At 38.6% G+C, this 16,399-nt stretch overlaps 1 protein-coding gene across 1 annotated transcript; it reads left to right on the top strand.

The window, feature by feature from the left end:
- The first annotated feature begins 184 nt into the window (after positions 1-184).
- LOC134676250 (zinc finger protein 808-like) lies at positions 185-12,303 on the top strand. The gene is made up of 5 exons (XM_063534600.1): positions 185-391; positions 1,627-1,768; positions 3,150-3,290; positions 5,212-5,346; positions 10,265-12,303. Exons 1-5 carry the CDS (start codon positions 248-250, stop codon positions 11,413-11,415), a joined length of 1,713 nt encoding a protein of 570 aa, XP_063390670.1. The 5' UTR covers positions 185-247; the 3' UTR covers positions 11,416-12,303.
- Positions 12,304-16,399: the final 4,096 nt, after the last annotated feature.

Raw genomic sequence — 16,399 nt, 5'->3', positions numbered from 1 at the left:
AGACTCTATCAAGGAAGCAGCTATAAGTGGGAGCGAGAAAAAGATTTGCTGACCGGACCATGAACATGGTCCGGTACGCCCGTCTGTTAGTATTTTTCATGTATTTTTAACGCGGTAACTCTTACAAGCACAGCGCCTATCTATGGTCAATGCCAAAGTTGACATTAAAAGCGCAGCGAAGGAGCAGTTGCATCTTATTTATTACATTTTAAATTTTAGGACATTAAGTGGTGAATTAAATAGAACAATGGAGACTTCTACACCGAATACATACGGAGAATGTCGATGCTGCTTGTCCAAAGGCCAACACAAGGACATAATGAAGGAATACTATACTAACGGTGTTCGAGAGGTTTATTACAACATGTTCATTGACTGTTTTAATTTATACGTAAGTTAAAAAGCTTTTTTAGTATAAAATCGTGTTTGTGTAGTGCACCAATATAACTGGGTCTGGCATGAAAGGTGGGGGGGAAGTGACCGAACAGGATAGTCTTATGTATCTTTCAGTAGGAGTAGCAGCGAAAGAGCTATTATTGTTTGTCCTTGTCACATTTTCACATTTTATTTGTTCTGTACCGTAAATTTAGTATGGATTGTGGTGGGCAACAAATGAATTCGACCAATCATAGTGTCGCATTGCGTATGTTTTGTCCCTCACGGAGGCACGCGTATACCACTTCTATAGAATCCTACCTTCTAAGGGCCACTTGCACCATTCCTAACTATACTTCGTTTTTTTAGCATTAGAAAGAACTTGCAAGAAGGTAAGCGATCTTAACATGTCTTTTAATTGGAAAACGCATTTTAAAAATCAGTAACTATTACTTATTAAAGCAGAAGAATATAAATGATCGTATTAGATTCATAATTAATATATATTTGCCGTAACTTATTTTTAAAATGTGTTTTTCAATTAAAAGACACATCAAGATTGTTTACCTTATTTCTAATGCTAAAAAAAACGAACTTTAACCCGGGGTTAACCGGTTAGAACTAAAATTAACAAGTTTACCAGTACAATGTGGCACTGGGTTATCGGTTTAACCGGTTAACCCCGGGTTAGTGGGATGGTGCAAGTGGCGCTAAGAGTAATACGCTGTTTTGATGGCTGTAAGATTTAAACGTGAGATAAATTACTTCATGACTTTTTTTACTGAACTACAAAATTGCTGAGGTTTTGTCACCGAATAAGTAATAGTACTACCATACAGAAAGGAAACTTCCTTCAAAACTGAAGTTTCACAGCAATTCAGGGACTTAATGTATTGCACTATCCCTTTCGGCTAGATGTAGACGTAGTGTAGGGAAGCCTGGCCGGAAGCAGGTGGTCTGTCGATCGCTTGTCGCGTTCATTCAGCTCAGTTCCCTGGAGTCGGAGCTGCAGGTTACTGTCCCGGCGGCGTTCCCTCACCATTCTCCTCAAATTTTCTTGTTTTCTTGCAGAACAGAAGGACATCTTTAAGTCCCTTTCGGCTAATTAGGGTTGTCAATATTCAAGTAATTATCTGTGGTCATACACGCAAAGGGTCATCAAGTTTTGCCAAGCCTAATAATTGCTCGGAGCATTGCTGATCCGAACGCCTCAATTATACATTCATCTTAAGTACATCCCTATTTTCTCAGATGTCGACCACAAGCTCCATCAGCTCGCTAATATGCTCGTCCTGTGTGCTCCGTCTCCGAGACGCAAGCAGCTTTCGAGCCATGGTGGTGACCACGGAGAGACGGCTGCTCGCTGCCAGCCAGGAGACTGTCTTTGTTAATGGTAAAATTTTTATTCAAACTTAAATACAAGAATTTAAGTGAATGCATGTTAGTATGTAAGGAAATAATTGAACTTTTTGTATGCCATCGGGCAGGGTATAGTGCTACAAATATTTATTCGCCGCCACTGTAATCAGTTTGACATATACTCACAAATAAAAACACTTTGACTTTTTGATTTTGAAATCTCCATTATTTATACTCTGTATCTTTAGGCCTATACCCGAAAGGGGTCCTTAATATAGTAAAATAAACAACAACATAAATAAAGGCTTCAATAAAATCTTTAGGTACCTACTAGGTCAGTAAATGAATGCTCAAAAACGTTGTAGAGGGAAATGCTAGGAACACAATTTTTGACTCCGTAACTTTGTTTCGACTAGTTAGAAGGTGAACATATCAAAAGTCCCCGGCTGTAGAGGTAAGTAAGTAGAGGGGGGTAAGAAGGTCGAATTTTTTGGTTTTTCACTGATATCTTGGAAACTTTGCGTCTTAGCGACATGACTACTAAGACAAACCGAAAGCTGATAAAATTAGTTACAAGTTTTATCCAGTCATGTTTTTTCGATATCTTGAATAGTTTTTGAGATACCTGCTCTTGAAAGTTTATTTAGGGATTTTAATTTTATCTTGATATCTACATTTGTGATCATGTAATGTTTTCATTTACCCTCAACTGGCTTAAGGAGCCATTTGAGGGTAGATTTGTTTAATCCTTTTTTAAAACCTAAAGATACAGACAAAAATACTTGTCCTCCAGGTAGTATTGGAAAATTCCAACCTGTATAGTTTAAATCTTAATTTATTTGTCACTAGTAGGGTGATGGTACATGAAATATTAAAATAAAAAAGCTTAACATCACTAGCGACATCTGCACTTTAAGGTTCACAACCTTACCATGTGTTACGTTACGTTAAATAAAAAAGGAAAAAAACACATGTAGGCACAGTCGACGTCAAAGATATGTTTACATTTTTGCACCTTACTCTTTGTAATAAGGCGAAAAATGTAAACATATCTTTGACGTCGACTGTATATATTTAACATTTAAGACACAAGCAATAGATTAGTTTAGATTCATTTATTTCTTATTGTAAATATACATTAAATTTTACATGGCAAAATAAAATGTATTTCACAAAAAGATGGTCACAACAAAAATATCAATAATAATAATCTAAAAACAATAAAATAAAACAGTAATATAATATAATATAAAACAACTTTCTATAAAATAGAAAAGAGTAGGTAAAAAGTAAAAATCAGTCAAATTAAAAAGAATATAAAAAATAAAAATGTCCAATACTAATAATAAAAATATTTAAAATATACGACTAGTTTAGGTAATGTAATGTAATAGCTTGTTAATTTATCATTACAGTGGGTGAACACACAGACACCGAAGTGGATATAAAGCAGGAACCGCCAGTACATGATGTACAGATCAAAGAAGAGGCCAGTGACCCCGACAGAGACTACGATTCAGACGTACCACTTATTAACCATTCGCAACATCACTCTGGTAACATTAACCCAAACAAGATTTTTTATTGCAAAACGCATTGACTTAGGCCAAGCGCGCACCACGATTTTAATTTTTGCGACACGATATTAGAATCGCGCTGTAATATATCGCAGAAAATCCACTGCGCGCACTGCGATGAAAAAGTCGACGATTTGTTCATTCTCAACATGGATTTCGTACTAGTCGCTTGCCGTGATACGTGTCTTCTTATATACAACAAACTTTATTGTTTCTGTTTAGCCTGGTGGTTGACTGGTAGAGAATGCCTTTAGGCATTAAGTCCGCCATTTGTACTTTATTTGTTATATTGTGCAATAAAGATTAAAATAAATAAATAAAACAAAGGTGATCTCCTTCTATTTCCATAATTAAACGGTCAACATCTAGCGTCTCATCTTGTGGTTCCATTGGAGAAGCAGTTCCGATATGTTGACGCTTGGAGAGCCAAATGCCGACTGAGGTCCGGGGTGCGATTTTATAATCGCAGTGCGCGCGGGGCCATGCAGCTCCGTATGCTGCAATTCACTTTGCGACAATCGTGCCGCGAGCAGTCGCGTAAAAATTTGACAAATCACAATTTTAAAATCGCTGCGATTTTTTTGTCGCATATGCGCGCACTGCCATATAAACATATACGTTACATTTCTGCGACTAAATTATCGCGCGACAAAAAGTCGTGGTGCGCGCTTGGCCTTAGGGCCACTTGCACCATCCCACTAACCCGAGGTTAAGCGGTTAAACCGTAAACCTAGTGCCAAATTGTACTGGTTACCATGGTAACTCCAGGTTTAACCGGTTAACCCCGGGTTAGTGGAATGGTGCAAGTGAGCCTTAGATATCTAGGGACTGGCTTTACGGGCAATAATAATGAAGCATGACAGGGGCCAGTACAGCGGTGTGACACCGCTACAACGCGATTGGTTGATGAGTTCGCATCACGCGCGCTATTGGTTGATGGGTTCGCATCACGCGCGCTATTGGTTGATGAGTTCGCATCACGCGCGCTATTGGTTGATGAGTTCGCATCACGCGCGCTATTGGTTGATGAGTTCGCATCACGCGCGCTATTGGTTGATGAGTTCGCATCACGCGCGCTATTGGTTGATGGGTTCGCATCACGCGCGCTATTGGTTGATAAGTTCGCATCACGCGCGCTATTGGTTGATGAGTTCGCATCACGCGCGCTATTGGTTGATTCGTCACTAGGTCAATCACGCCTACCGTGAAACACGACAATAGAAAGTTCAGATTCTGAGGGCCTACCGCGAACCACGTTCGATGTCACTTACGTACTAAAATACAAGTGCGATAGAGAGGCAACACGTCGAACGTGGTTCGCGGTAGGCCCCCTGCCTCTGTCTCCTTTGCTTATTCGATCGATAGAGAACACAGTAAACAAACCGCCTTGGTGCATCAATGTCATAGTGAAAACTTGTCAAACAAGTGCGACTCGGACTCGCGCACGAAGGGTTCCGTACCATAATGAAAAAAAAACAAAAACAAAAAAAAGCAAAAAAAAAAAACGTCCAAGTACTGACCCCTCCCGACGTTGCTTAACTTTGGTCAAAAATCACGTTTGTTGTAAGGGAGCCCCATTTAAATCTTTATTCTGTTTTTAGTATTTGTTGTTATAGCGGCAACAGAAATACATCATCTGTGAAAATTTCAACTGTCTAGCTATCACGGTTCGTGAAATACAGCCTGGTGACAGACGGACGGACGGACGGACGGACAGCGAAGTCTTAGTAATAGGGTCCCGTTTTACCCTTTGGGTACGGAACCCTAAAAACTGTTTAAGGCTGTGTATGTATAAGTTACTCTATGGTTTACTAAACAAATTAGTGCTGCACTCTGGCGGCATTGCAAACATACACACACAACAATAACATTACAGTAATACTTCCTATGGTATTTTCAGAACTGCCCGAGTTAGCGTCTGACGTAGCGAAGTTGGTCGCTCGGTTCCCACGCGGATCGCTCAGAGCGCTGCCGACGAGGGGCTCTCTCTACTCCTCGCTCACCGCTTATGTGCGCCATCTAGATCAGCTGCGGGGTTAGTATAACCTCTTAATAATCATGGCAATCATGTACAACAACGCCAACAACGCGGTGGCCAATAAATAAGTGCATTCCAGTTGCCGGGAGGTTTTGGGATTATACTGAGCAACTTGTACTATGGTACCAGAGATATATACACGGTGTAACATGAGGAAACCGAATAATTTTAACCACGCATTTCTGAGGTCATAAGAAGTAAAAAAATTAATATAAGTTTAAGTCAATTTCGCCAAAAAAATTTTTTGTTTTGTTTTTTCAATTTTTTGAATGTATTTGTTCATAAATAATTTGGCCAAGTCCGAGATAGCTCGAGGCATTTAGTGTTCCGTACGGCTACCATCAGTTTGGCATTGACATAAACGATATCGTGAACGTAATTTACTTCCTATAGGTATATCTCTTTCGCACTAATATGTCAGTACGAGCGAGATGCATAGAAAGTAAATTACGTTCACGCCCACGGTAGCGTTTATGTCAATGCCAAACTGATGGTAGCCGTACCGCTCGCATCGTTACATTTTACAGAGGTTGTTTGCCTGTTTTTAAGGTACCGTATCAACTACACACACAGAACAATACAGTGAAACCTGGTTAATTGGCACCTGGATAAATGGAAAACCTCAATAATTGCAACCAAAAGTCCGGTCCCGGTCCCTTGAGAAAACAAAAGGCCTCTATACTTGCAATTTTGGAACCTCTATAATTGCAATTTAGATTTTAGTGCTTTTCGCAATTTTGCCTCTGTAATTGACCACATCGCAACTAAGACCTCTATAATTGACACTGTGTTAAAAAAATCCGTTATTATTGCTCTTTTTTTAACTCTATTATTGAAACGAGTCTTAAATATTACCTCTGTAATTGAAATAATGTAGTTGTAGACAGCAGAAACAATATTTTAATAGAAATGATCATTTTATTTATATCTTCATCCAGAATTCAATTTATTTATTGGGCACAGCTTGTAGTAGGTGAAATAGTTATGTTAAAATCAAAAACAAAGTATGCTTTTTACATTCTAATAAAAATTTCTTCTACAATTCAATGGATTTTTTTTAACCCAAATGATTAATAAGAAAATAAAGTAGTAATTAATGTAGTGTAAAAGTGCAAGTATTGACAGAAGCTATATAGACTAGAAATACAGAACGTAAGCGTGTAAATCTACTTTCAATGGTTATTTGCACCTCTATAAAAGAAATTTGTCAGAACGCAACCTCTATTAATGAAAACCTCTATAATTGACACAACGATTTTTTGAACCTCGTTAATTGACACGACCTGCTTAAATGAAAAACCTGGTTAATTGACAAAAAACGGCCGGTCCCTTGAGATTGCAATTATCCAGGTTCCACTGTAGTACAAAGTGTCTAAGTGCGAAGGCCGAAGGCCGAGCTTTAGCAAAATGTCATCGCTTTAGCACAGAGCAATAGTACAAGTGTCTAAATGTGAAGGCCAAAGGCCGACCTCCGCGTAGCCCGAAGGCCCGAAGCGTCCAGGATGTCAGTGCTTTAACACAGAACAATAGTACAAGTGTCTAAATGCGAAAGCCGAAGGCCGAGCTCCGCGTAGGGCCGAAGGCCCGAAGCGTCCAGGATGTTAGTACTTAAACACAGAACAATAGTATAAGTATCTAAATGCGAAGGCCGAAGGCCGAGCTCCGCGTAGGGCCGAAGGCCCGAAGCGTCCAGGCTGTCAGTTCTGTGTTTAACCACTGACATCTTGCAGGCGTCGGGCCTTCGGCCCTACGCGGAGCTCGGCCTCCGGCCTTCGCATTTAGACACTTGTATTAATTACCTGTGTTTAGAACTGACCTCCTGGATGCTTCGGGCTTTCGGCCCAATGCGACTTCAGCCTTTGGATCTTGCGACTTAGACACTTGTACTTAAAAATACTTACGGGAGGCGCGCGTCTGTCGGACGCTTCGGCTCTTCGAATCGCTCCTTCGGCCTTTGCATTTAGTTAGATTCTTGTACTATTGCTTTGTGTTTGAATACCGAAGTCGAGCATCTCGCGAATGCTTGATGTATTATAATAATTTAGAGTAAGGCCAAGCGCGCACCACGATTTTTTGTCCTGCGATAATTTTGTCGCAGAAATGCAACGTATGTGTTTATATGTTAGTGCGCGCATATGCGACAAAAAATCGCAGCGATTTTTAAATTGTGATTTGTCACATTTTTCCGCGATTGTTCGCGACGCGATTGTCGCAAAGTGAATTGCAGCATGCGGAGTTGTATGGCTCCGCGCGCACTATGATAATAAAATCGCACCCCGGCCGGACCACAGTCGGCTTTCGCTCTCCAAACCCCAACATCTCGGCACCTGCATCTCCAATGGAGTCTCAAAATGAGACGCTAGATGTTGACCATTTAATTATGGAAATAGACGGGGATCACCTTTGTGTTATAAATGCTCAAAGTCATACAGCAATCGCATATTAAAGACACGTTTCATGACAAGCGACTGGTCGACTTTTTCATTTTCATCGCAGTGCGCGCAGTGAATTTTCTGCGATATATTACAGCGCGATTCTAAAATCGTGTCGCAAAAATTAATATCGTGGTGCGCGCTTGGCCTATAATACCTTAAAATGTAACATACTCCTTCAATTTGAATTTAGAACTCATTATTATTTTTTATTTGATTTTGTTTCTAGTTCTATGCCATATATATAGACTTTAATATTATTTAGAACTGCTAAAAAACAAAATCGGCTTACTTTAAATATTTCGTCAATTTTACCTTTGTTTCTAAAAACTGTGATATTTAACTGTCATATACTATTAATGTCTTCCAAAATTATTTTCTCGTAACAGGACTGAGGGGCTACCGCGTAAACCGAAATTCGCAATTTGCGGGGATCTTTCTCTTTTACTCCAATGAAGGCGTAATTAGAGTGACAGAGAAAAATGCTCGCAATTTGCGAACTTCTATTTTCGCGGTTATAGCCCTGAATCTTGTTGCTCACCGATCCGTTCAAAAATATACATAAGTACTGAATATAATTAATAGATATTATAATTATGTTACAATTAATACAGAAATGTAATGGTACTTAATGAAAAGGAATATTGTGTATATTGTTTCGACGAATCAGATACTCTCAATAAAATCTATACATGAGGCCAAAGCTGTTCATAAATATTAAATGACTTTATTATCTCTATACGCCTTACTAACTCTATGTGTCCTATTGTGGAAAAAAAAACACAACGACAGTCAAGAACGGAATTCTTAATTTGAATTTTTCAGATTTTTGAGATGCCTAGTCCATTGCTTGGAAAGCCTGTTCGAAATTGAAACTTATTTGCAATATAATAAGGTCGTATTTTGTAGATCTCTCTCATACTTATAGTAAGCTATTGAGATAAAATTAAATATCCCACAAAATTAAGCAAGCAGAATTAAACTTTGTGTCAAAGACATAAGTCATAAATTTCAATGCCAAAGTTTTAACTAAGGATGTTTCTCGCCTAATATGAATTGACCAGTGTAAGCATCAGTTAGCTAGCCCTAAGCAATCAAAGGTCAAGCTGCAGTTGAAAAACTAATAAAGATAAAGTTAAGCTGATAATTTTCCCGCCGTCTCCATGCTTCTTTAAGTTGGGTATTGACTGGTCAGCTGCCTGTTAGCTATAGTTTTCGCGAAAATCGCCAGGACAGAGGTGAAAATTTTTGTATGAAAACTTGCAACTTTAAATGCATTTTTTGACGAAACTATTGCAGTCTAAAATGAAGTCAAAATCAGTCCATCGACTCAATTTTTTGCAAGCTTTCTAATGGTACCCCACACGATTCTTACAAATGAAAAAAGTTTCAGCCTACCCCTCTCATCCCCCTAAATTTCCCCCTTTAATAAGAAATAAGCAGTTTTGACTTATTTACAATATGAGTGGTGGTAATTGCTATAACTGTTCCAAATTTTAGGTATCTATGTCAAACGGTCTCTGAGAAAAACGTATTTAACTGATTTGCAAGACCGAAGTGATCCCATAAGTGTTCCGTAAACAAAGTTTTGTACGGAACACTAAAAATAAATGTTATTGGTAAACTTGTCACTTAACATTGATTTTTACAAAATTTTTTCGTAAAACCTACATTTTGCAAAGTGTTACTCGTCACTTTTTGACATCTATCAATAAGGATATTTAGACTACGTCCCATAGCAGCAACATCACCATCAAAAAGGCCTCGTACACTATGTAACAATAAAAACTTGTTTTTTTTTTTAATTAATAATATCTCTGAAACTAGGCGAATTTCAAAAAAGTTTATAGGACATTTTTGTCTCTAAATATGATCAGGAATACGCTGTTAAAATTATTCGGTTTACTCATGATACACAGTGTATAACTTCGTATAAGATAAATAAACGACAAACGTGCCTCGGAAATCAAGAATAAGTCATTCTCGAATAGATGGCGCTTATATACCTTTGGGGCTATTCATAAATTACGTCAATTCAAATTGGGGGGGGGGGGGGGGGTCTGGCCATCGGATGACGGTAGCATGAAGTAGGAGGAAATGGGGTCATTTGAAGCATGATTTTTGGATGATTATAGGGGGGGGGGGGTCAAAAATCCTCAAAAATCGATGACGTAATTTATGGACAGCCCCTTTGGCCTATTCTCGGCTAGATGACGTTGACACCGTTTGTTATTTAACAATTTTAACACATATCAGTGAAAGAACATGGGTCAGTATGGAACAATAAAAATTAAAAATCATTTATCCGTAAACATATTTTGATTAATTTATACATTTTCAATTTAATTTAAGTTTTAATCATGTGTAGATGGCAGTAAATGTACCGCGACTACAAAATTTACTTTGGCAATAGCCCTCTATACTATCTATTCTCTTTGATGGGACCAACCCCTAATTCCAACTAAATTTATTTCTCTTTACAGGTAAACTGATACTCCCAAGAATGCTAACGAAACTCGTCGACCAACAAGATATCAGAAAGACGAAAGTTCAAAAAACCTATATCACCGAGAAATATGCTCATATCATCAACGCGTCAACAATATTAGAGTGTTCGAATGTGACGCCTTTCAAAAGCAAGAGCCGGTCCGGATTCCCCTGCTTTTATTGCAGAAATATATTTGACAATTTAGAGCAATTAAAAAATCATCAGAGTAACGAACACAAAAAGAGTGAAGCTAAGAAAATCCTAAGCACATATGGCGCAGAAAGCTTGGTTGTATACGTCGATGTAACCGATTTAAAATGCTTAATATGCCAAACGAGTGTACCTAATTTAAACGAGTTAAAATCACATTTGACCAAGACACATCTGAAGAAAATGCATCTCGAATTCACCGACAGAATTATACCTTTTAAATTATCTGAAAATAATGTTTACCAGTGCCAGCTCTGTGGATTCAGTTTCGAGACTTTTGGGTCGATAGAAAGACATATGAACACGCATTTCAGAAATTATGTTTGCAAAGATTGCGGGACCGGCTTTGTAACTAAATATAGATTGAAAGTACATATAAAGAGCATGCATGTCGGCGGTAGTTATCCTTGTGAAATATGTAAGAAAGTTTATACAACACAGCAGAAATATAAGAACCATGTTGATACGGTGCATAAGTTGGTCAAAAGGTTTAAATGCCCGAAGTGTCCGGAGAGATTTTCAGAATATTTCCGTCGGCAGAAGCATCTAGTACATATACATAATCTAGCCCCACTCCAATACAAATGTAATGTGTGTGATAAGAGTTTTGATCGTCGCTACACATTATCCAGACATATGAAGAGAGACCATTTAGAAGAGAGAGACTACCAATGCCAACTATGTTCTTACAAATGCTTCACAAATAACGAATTAACTGTCCATATGATCAAGCACAACGGAGAGAGAATCTTCGAGTGTGCAGTTTGCAAGAAATCTTACGCTAGGAAGAAAACGCTTAAAGAGCATATGCGTATACATAATAATGATCGAAGGTTTGCCTGTGCGGTTTGCGGACAAGCCTTTGTGCAGAAATGCAGCCTCAAAGGGCATATAAAAACGCATCATATAGAATATAGTTTGCAATCATTAGAGTAGCCTTCGTATTCTGCGACCCGCCCCGGCTTCGCACGGGCATAGAGAAATATAGTAAGAATATAGAGTGAATAATTATCGTTTCGGTACCAAAACGACTATTATTTTCGCAGTCGACATCTAGCATCGAGTAGCGGAATTATCAGTACTTTAAGTAATAGTAGTAGTACTGTCAAGTGACAATAGATGTAGCACCGACCAGAAAGTCTTATGTTGTTGAGCATTATAGTTCGTTTTTTTTAGCATTAGAAAGAACTCCACAGAAGTAAGCGTACAGTTTTTATCAGGCTCTTTAATTGTTAATAATGATTGAATTATCTAATGTAGCACGGTCAATACATATAATTTACTTCGAATTATTACCGCTAAAATTGCCGGATTTGGAACCACACGCTTCTGCGAAGTTCTTTCTAATGCTAAAAAAAACGAACTATAGACTTTCGTACCAAAAATACTAATATTTTCGCAGTCGACATCTAGCATCGAGTAGCGTAATTATCATTACACTTGATAGTAGAATCTAGTGTCGCGACTCACGAAAATTGCATTGTACAACAATTTACAACTAATATTAAAAGCAGGAGTTGAAAATAGAGTTCCGGATAATCTGGTTATAATATTAGCTCTTGAAAGACAAGGGGAGAGGCCTTTGCCCAGCAGTGGGACCTTAATAGGCTAGCAAAAAAAAAAAATTAGCTGAAAATTGTTGAGCATCAGACTTTTCGGTCGTCGCGACATCTATTGTCAAGTAGCAGTACTGTTGCTACTCGATGCTAGATATCTACTACGAAAATAATAGTCGTTTTGGTACCAAAACTGATGTATGGAGTGGGCACTCTATGTATTTTTTCTCTATGGCACGGGTTAACAAATGATACACCTAAAGCCCCCTCCAGACTATGCGCGTGAATCGCGGGCGAAGCCGCGAACGCGAGTGTGGAGTCGATTTCGCTGTCTGCGAAAATCGACTCCACACTCGCGTTCGCGGCTTCGCCCGCGATTCACGCGTATAGTCTGGAGGGGGCTTTAATCTTCCTCAAGAATCACTCTATTGATAGGTAGGAAAACCGCATGAAAATCCGTTCAGTAGTTTTTGAGTTTATCGCGAACATACAGACAGACGCGGCGGGGGACCTTGTTTTATAAGGTTTATGATGTGACAAAGACCAATAGTTGGGGAATCAGTAGGACAACAATATTAATATACTGATGTATACAGAAATTACTTGGTTTATTAGAAAACACTATTCCCCTAAATGGGTGCCACTGGACGCAGTCTTAGGTCTCGTTTCAGTTTTAAAATTATATATATTGCTGTTGTTGAATAAAGTCACCAGTTATTTTAATCATGTGTTTTATTGTGGCCTTGTATTATATTACAGTACACTCCCCAGTATCCTAACCCCGGCTACTCACGTAACGATAAAACTGTGCAGTCCGACTGTGCAGATAAATCGAACCGTGTGTATGACAAATCGTTGTCGATTATTGTAACGATTTGTCATACACACGGTTCGATTTATCTGCACAGTTTTATCGCAACGATTTATCGTTACGTATGTAGCCGGCATAAGACATATACAAGAATACAACTAGTATACAATAGTACAGTCTGCGTAAAGAGAAGATTCGTGGAATGTATGGGGCCCAATACATTCCACGACTCTTCGGGCCCGCGCACTTGCGGCTGGCCGCTTAGGCGGTTCGATTGAGCGGCCAGCCGCCTGACGCGGTTGATTTAGCGGCTGGCCGCCATGGCGGCCAGCCGCGATGAAACCGCGTTAAGCGGCTGGACCGCTCGACGTCTTTGGTCCATTAATAAAATGGACACTGTTGAGGTAGCTTGTGTTATATATTTGTACTACCTAAAACAACAAAAGTAAAAATAAAAAAAGATACTGGATTCATCTTTTACTAGAAACACGCAACGAATTTGGCCAGTTCGCAAGCTGTTTTCAAGAATTGAAGAAGCACGAAGATAATTTTTTCCGCTATGTTAGAATGAGTGTCTCGTCGTTTGAAGAATTACTCAGTTTTATATGACACCGTCAAAGGACAAGATATTAAATTTCGTTATTGTATCCAACCCGAACTGTTATTTTCTTGCTTTACTATAAAAAATAATCTACGTATTTTATTTTAATGACTAATAAATTATTATATATCTACATGCTAAATAATATTGTAGTGGACGGATACGTCGGCTACAAACTCATCGGCGGCTCGCCACACCCTGAACCGCCAGTGCGTATAGACAAGTTGGCGGCCAGCCGCGAAGCGGGCCGCAGCTCTTCATTCAACCGCCGCGGTTGAAATTTTGTGGCGGTTAAGTGCGTACGATCACAAGCGGTTACATATCAAATTGCAAAAGCGGCTGGCCGCGCGGCCAGCCGCCCCCGCGGTTAACCGCAAGTGCGTAAGGGCCCTTCTCTTTCGGAACAGACTAGTTGTGTGCACTGCGTGGGCTATCAAAATCGCTGCAGACTTTTTCTTAGTTTAACTTCTATAATCAGTACCGTCTTTACTATAAGGGCACACGGGGCCCGTGCCCAAGGCCCTCATCCTCAGGGGGCCCCGAAGGACAAACAGTAACAGTATATTTCATTACCCATAATAAATAGAAGATCATAGTAGAAAAATGTTAGTAGCAATCTGCGAAATCGACGCCAAACTCGCGTTCGCGGATTCGCGCACGAGTGTGGAGGGCCCTTTAGAGTATCGCTAAGCACCACACACGCCACGATAGCAAAATATATATCGCTCTCTGTCTAGCACCTACATTGTGAGAAGGACGAAATATGCCGAGCGATATAGATATCGTAAGATACCAAAATATGTGTGGACCATAGACATAATATATATATAGACGTAGTCTCAGCGAGCTGTCACTGTTGCCACTTTTGTTTAGTGTACGATTAACAATGAGGCCCACGTTGCTGTAGCCATGTCGATAAAGTCATATCGATAAACTATCGACATTTCTTGCAATTTTAATTTTACTTCAAAGGCTTAACGATACCTAAAATGACCAAAAACGCTTTTATTCTTTAATGTGGTTATCAGATCACAATTTTATAGTCACGCCCCAGCAGGGAACCAAGGGAAAGTTCAGATATTTAATTAAAATACATAAATACCTCCTAAAATAGGTGTTCCGCAATAATTGAATTATATTATTATATTATAATATATTCATTATCCATTAGCATTTCAATAATGTTTATGTTTAACGAAGATATTGAAGCTTCAATTAATCGCTATTTCGTTCCGCTGTGTAGCGTTTATCGATATATAACATGATTAAAATCGACTTTTGACATCCCTAAAAGAGCACACATATACGCTTTTACGCACACATACACAGGGTGGGCGCATCAAGAAAGGCAACACTTGATTTGAAGTCCGCCTTGTCAACAGTATGGTTGTCCTTTTTTGACAAACGGCATTTTAAAAGAGCGAGGTGAGAGAAATGATACTAGTTGCTGCGTCGTGAAAGAGAACAGAAAAGGTTGGGCCCTTGGTGTGGACCAATGTGGACTCTGTCAAATAGTACGTAAAAGATATAGTTTGTCAAAGGACTGTCTCATTTCAATCATAGACAGAGAGAATCATACTATCTTTGTCTTACACTAGTACTAGCACCCAAAAGAAAAGGATGAGTATAGTTTTCCTGGTTCTTACTGACTAACAAATTGGTTTGACCAACTATATAAGATATATTATCGCTCCGTATGTGATAGGCTTAAGTGAGAGCGAGAAAGAGAAGAAAGACATATCTCGCGGTGCGGTGTGGTAGTCTGTTACGGCTTCAAAAGAAGAGTACATGACCGCGACTACAGTAAAAAATTCTCGTTCTCACTGATATAGTCGTGTCAAACAAGTTTGTCGGTAGAAAAAGCCGCGAGATTCAAATTTTCTATGGAACGATAATGCTTCACGTCTACATAGCGTTCGCGGCTTCGCCCGCGATTCACGCGCATAGTCTGGAGGGGGCTTATCGTCACGCCCTAGCAGGGAACCAAGGGAAAGTTCAGATATTTAATTAAAATACATAAACACCTACTAAGATATGTGTTCCGCAATAATTGAAATATTTTATTATATTCTAATATATTTATTATTCATTAGCATTTCAATTATGTATATGTTTAATAAAGATATTGGAGCTTCAATTAATTGCTATTTCGTTCCACTGTGTAGCATTTATCGATATATAACATGATTAAAATCGACTTTTCACATCCCTAAAAGAGCACACATACACGTTTTTACGCACACATACACAGCCTGGATCATAGATATAAGAATATATACAGATGCCTTCCAAGCGAGCTGTCAGTGGGACCACTTTTTGTTTAGTGTACGATTAACAAAGCGACCCACTTTGCTGTAGCCATGTCGATAAAGTCATATCGATAAACTACCGACATTTCTTGCAATTTTAATTTTACTTCAAAGGTTTAACTATAAAGCCTAACAAGTTCCTTTTTAGCCCTCGCCACGTTGCGGATTTTCGATGGAACTAATTTATTTTAATGGCAATTATTTTGTTTGACATCCGACATTGAAAGTCATTGAATGTCACCGATGTAAACAAATCGAAAATGATTGTAAATATTTCAGGATAATAATAGATTTTGCAATCAAAATGCCCAAAAAAATACACACCGATGCTAAACAAATAATTTTAAATACATTAAAATACTTGCGACAGAAAAAGGATACGGGATTCAGTAGCATTCCATTAAACAATGTTGTGAAATTATTTGTTGACATGACGGGTACTGATTTTCATAGTGAGTTTGTAATAAACTGGTTAGTTTTGTACTAAATATGAATATTAATTATTAAATTATTATTTTTCTCATTTAAGGCGTCTTTAGTGCTATAATCAAAAATATTTATTATAAGAATGAGCCATTACCACCACGAGTGACTGAATCTGGTAAATATATATACGGAGGTCGAATATTTAGAATCAAATTAT

This window comes from Cydia fagiglandana, chromosome 24, assembly GCF_963556715.1.
Source record: "Cydia fagiglandana chromosome 24, ilCydFagi1.1, whole genome shotgun sequence".
NCBI classification, from domain to species: Eukaryota; Metazoa; Arthropoda; class Insecta; order Lepidoptera; family Tortricidae; genus Cydia; species Cydia fagiglandana.
The sequence above is the reverse complement of the archived record's forward strand: the minus strand, read 5'-3'. Positions and strand labels throughout refer to the sequence as shown.

Coding starts and splice junctions, on each gene's coding strand:
- LOC134676250 (XM_063534600.1), top strand. CDS start 248: ATGGAGACTTCTACACCGAATACATACGGAGAATGTCGATGCTGCTTG. Junction 1,769..3,149: donor GGAGACTGTCTTTGTTAATG/GTAAAATTTTTA, acceptor TTATCATTACAG/TGGGTGAACACACAGACACC. Junction 5,347..10,264: donor CCATCTAGATCAGCTGCGGG/GTTAGTATAACC, acceptor TTCTCTTTACAG/GTAAACTGATACTCCCAAGA.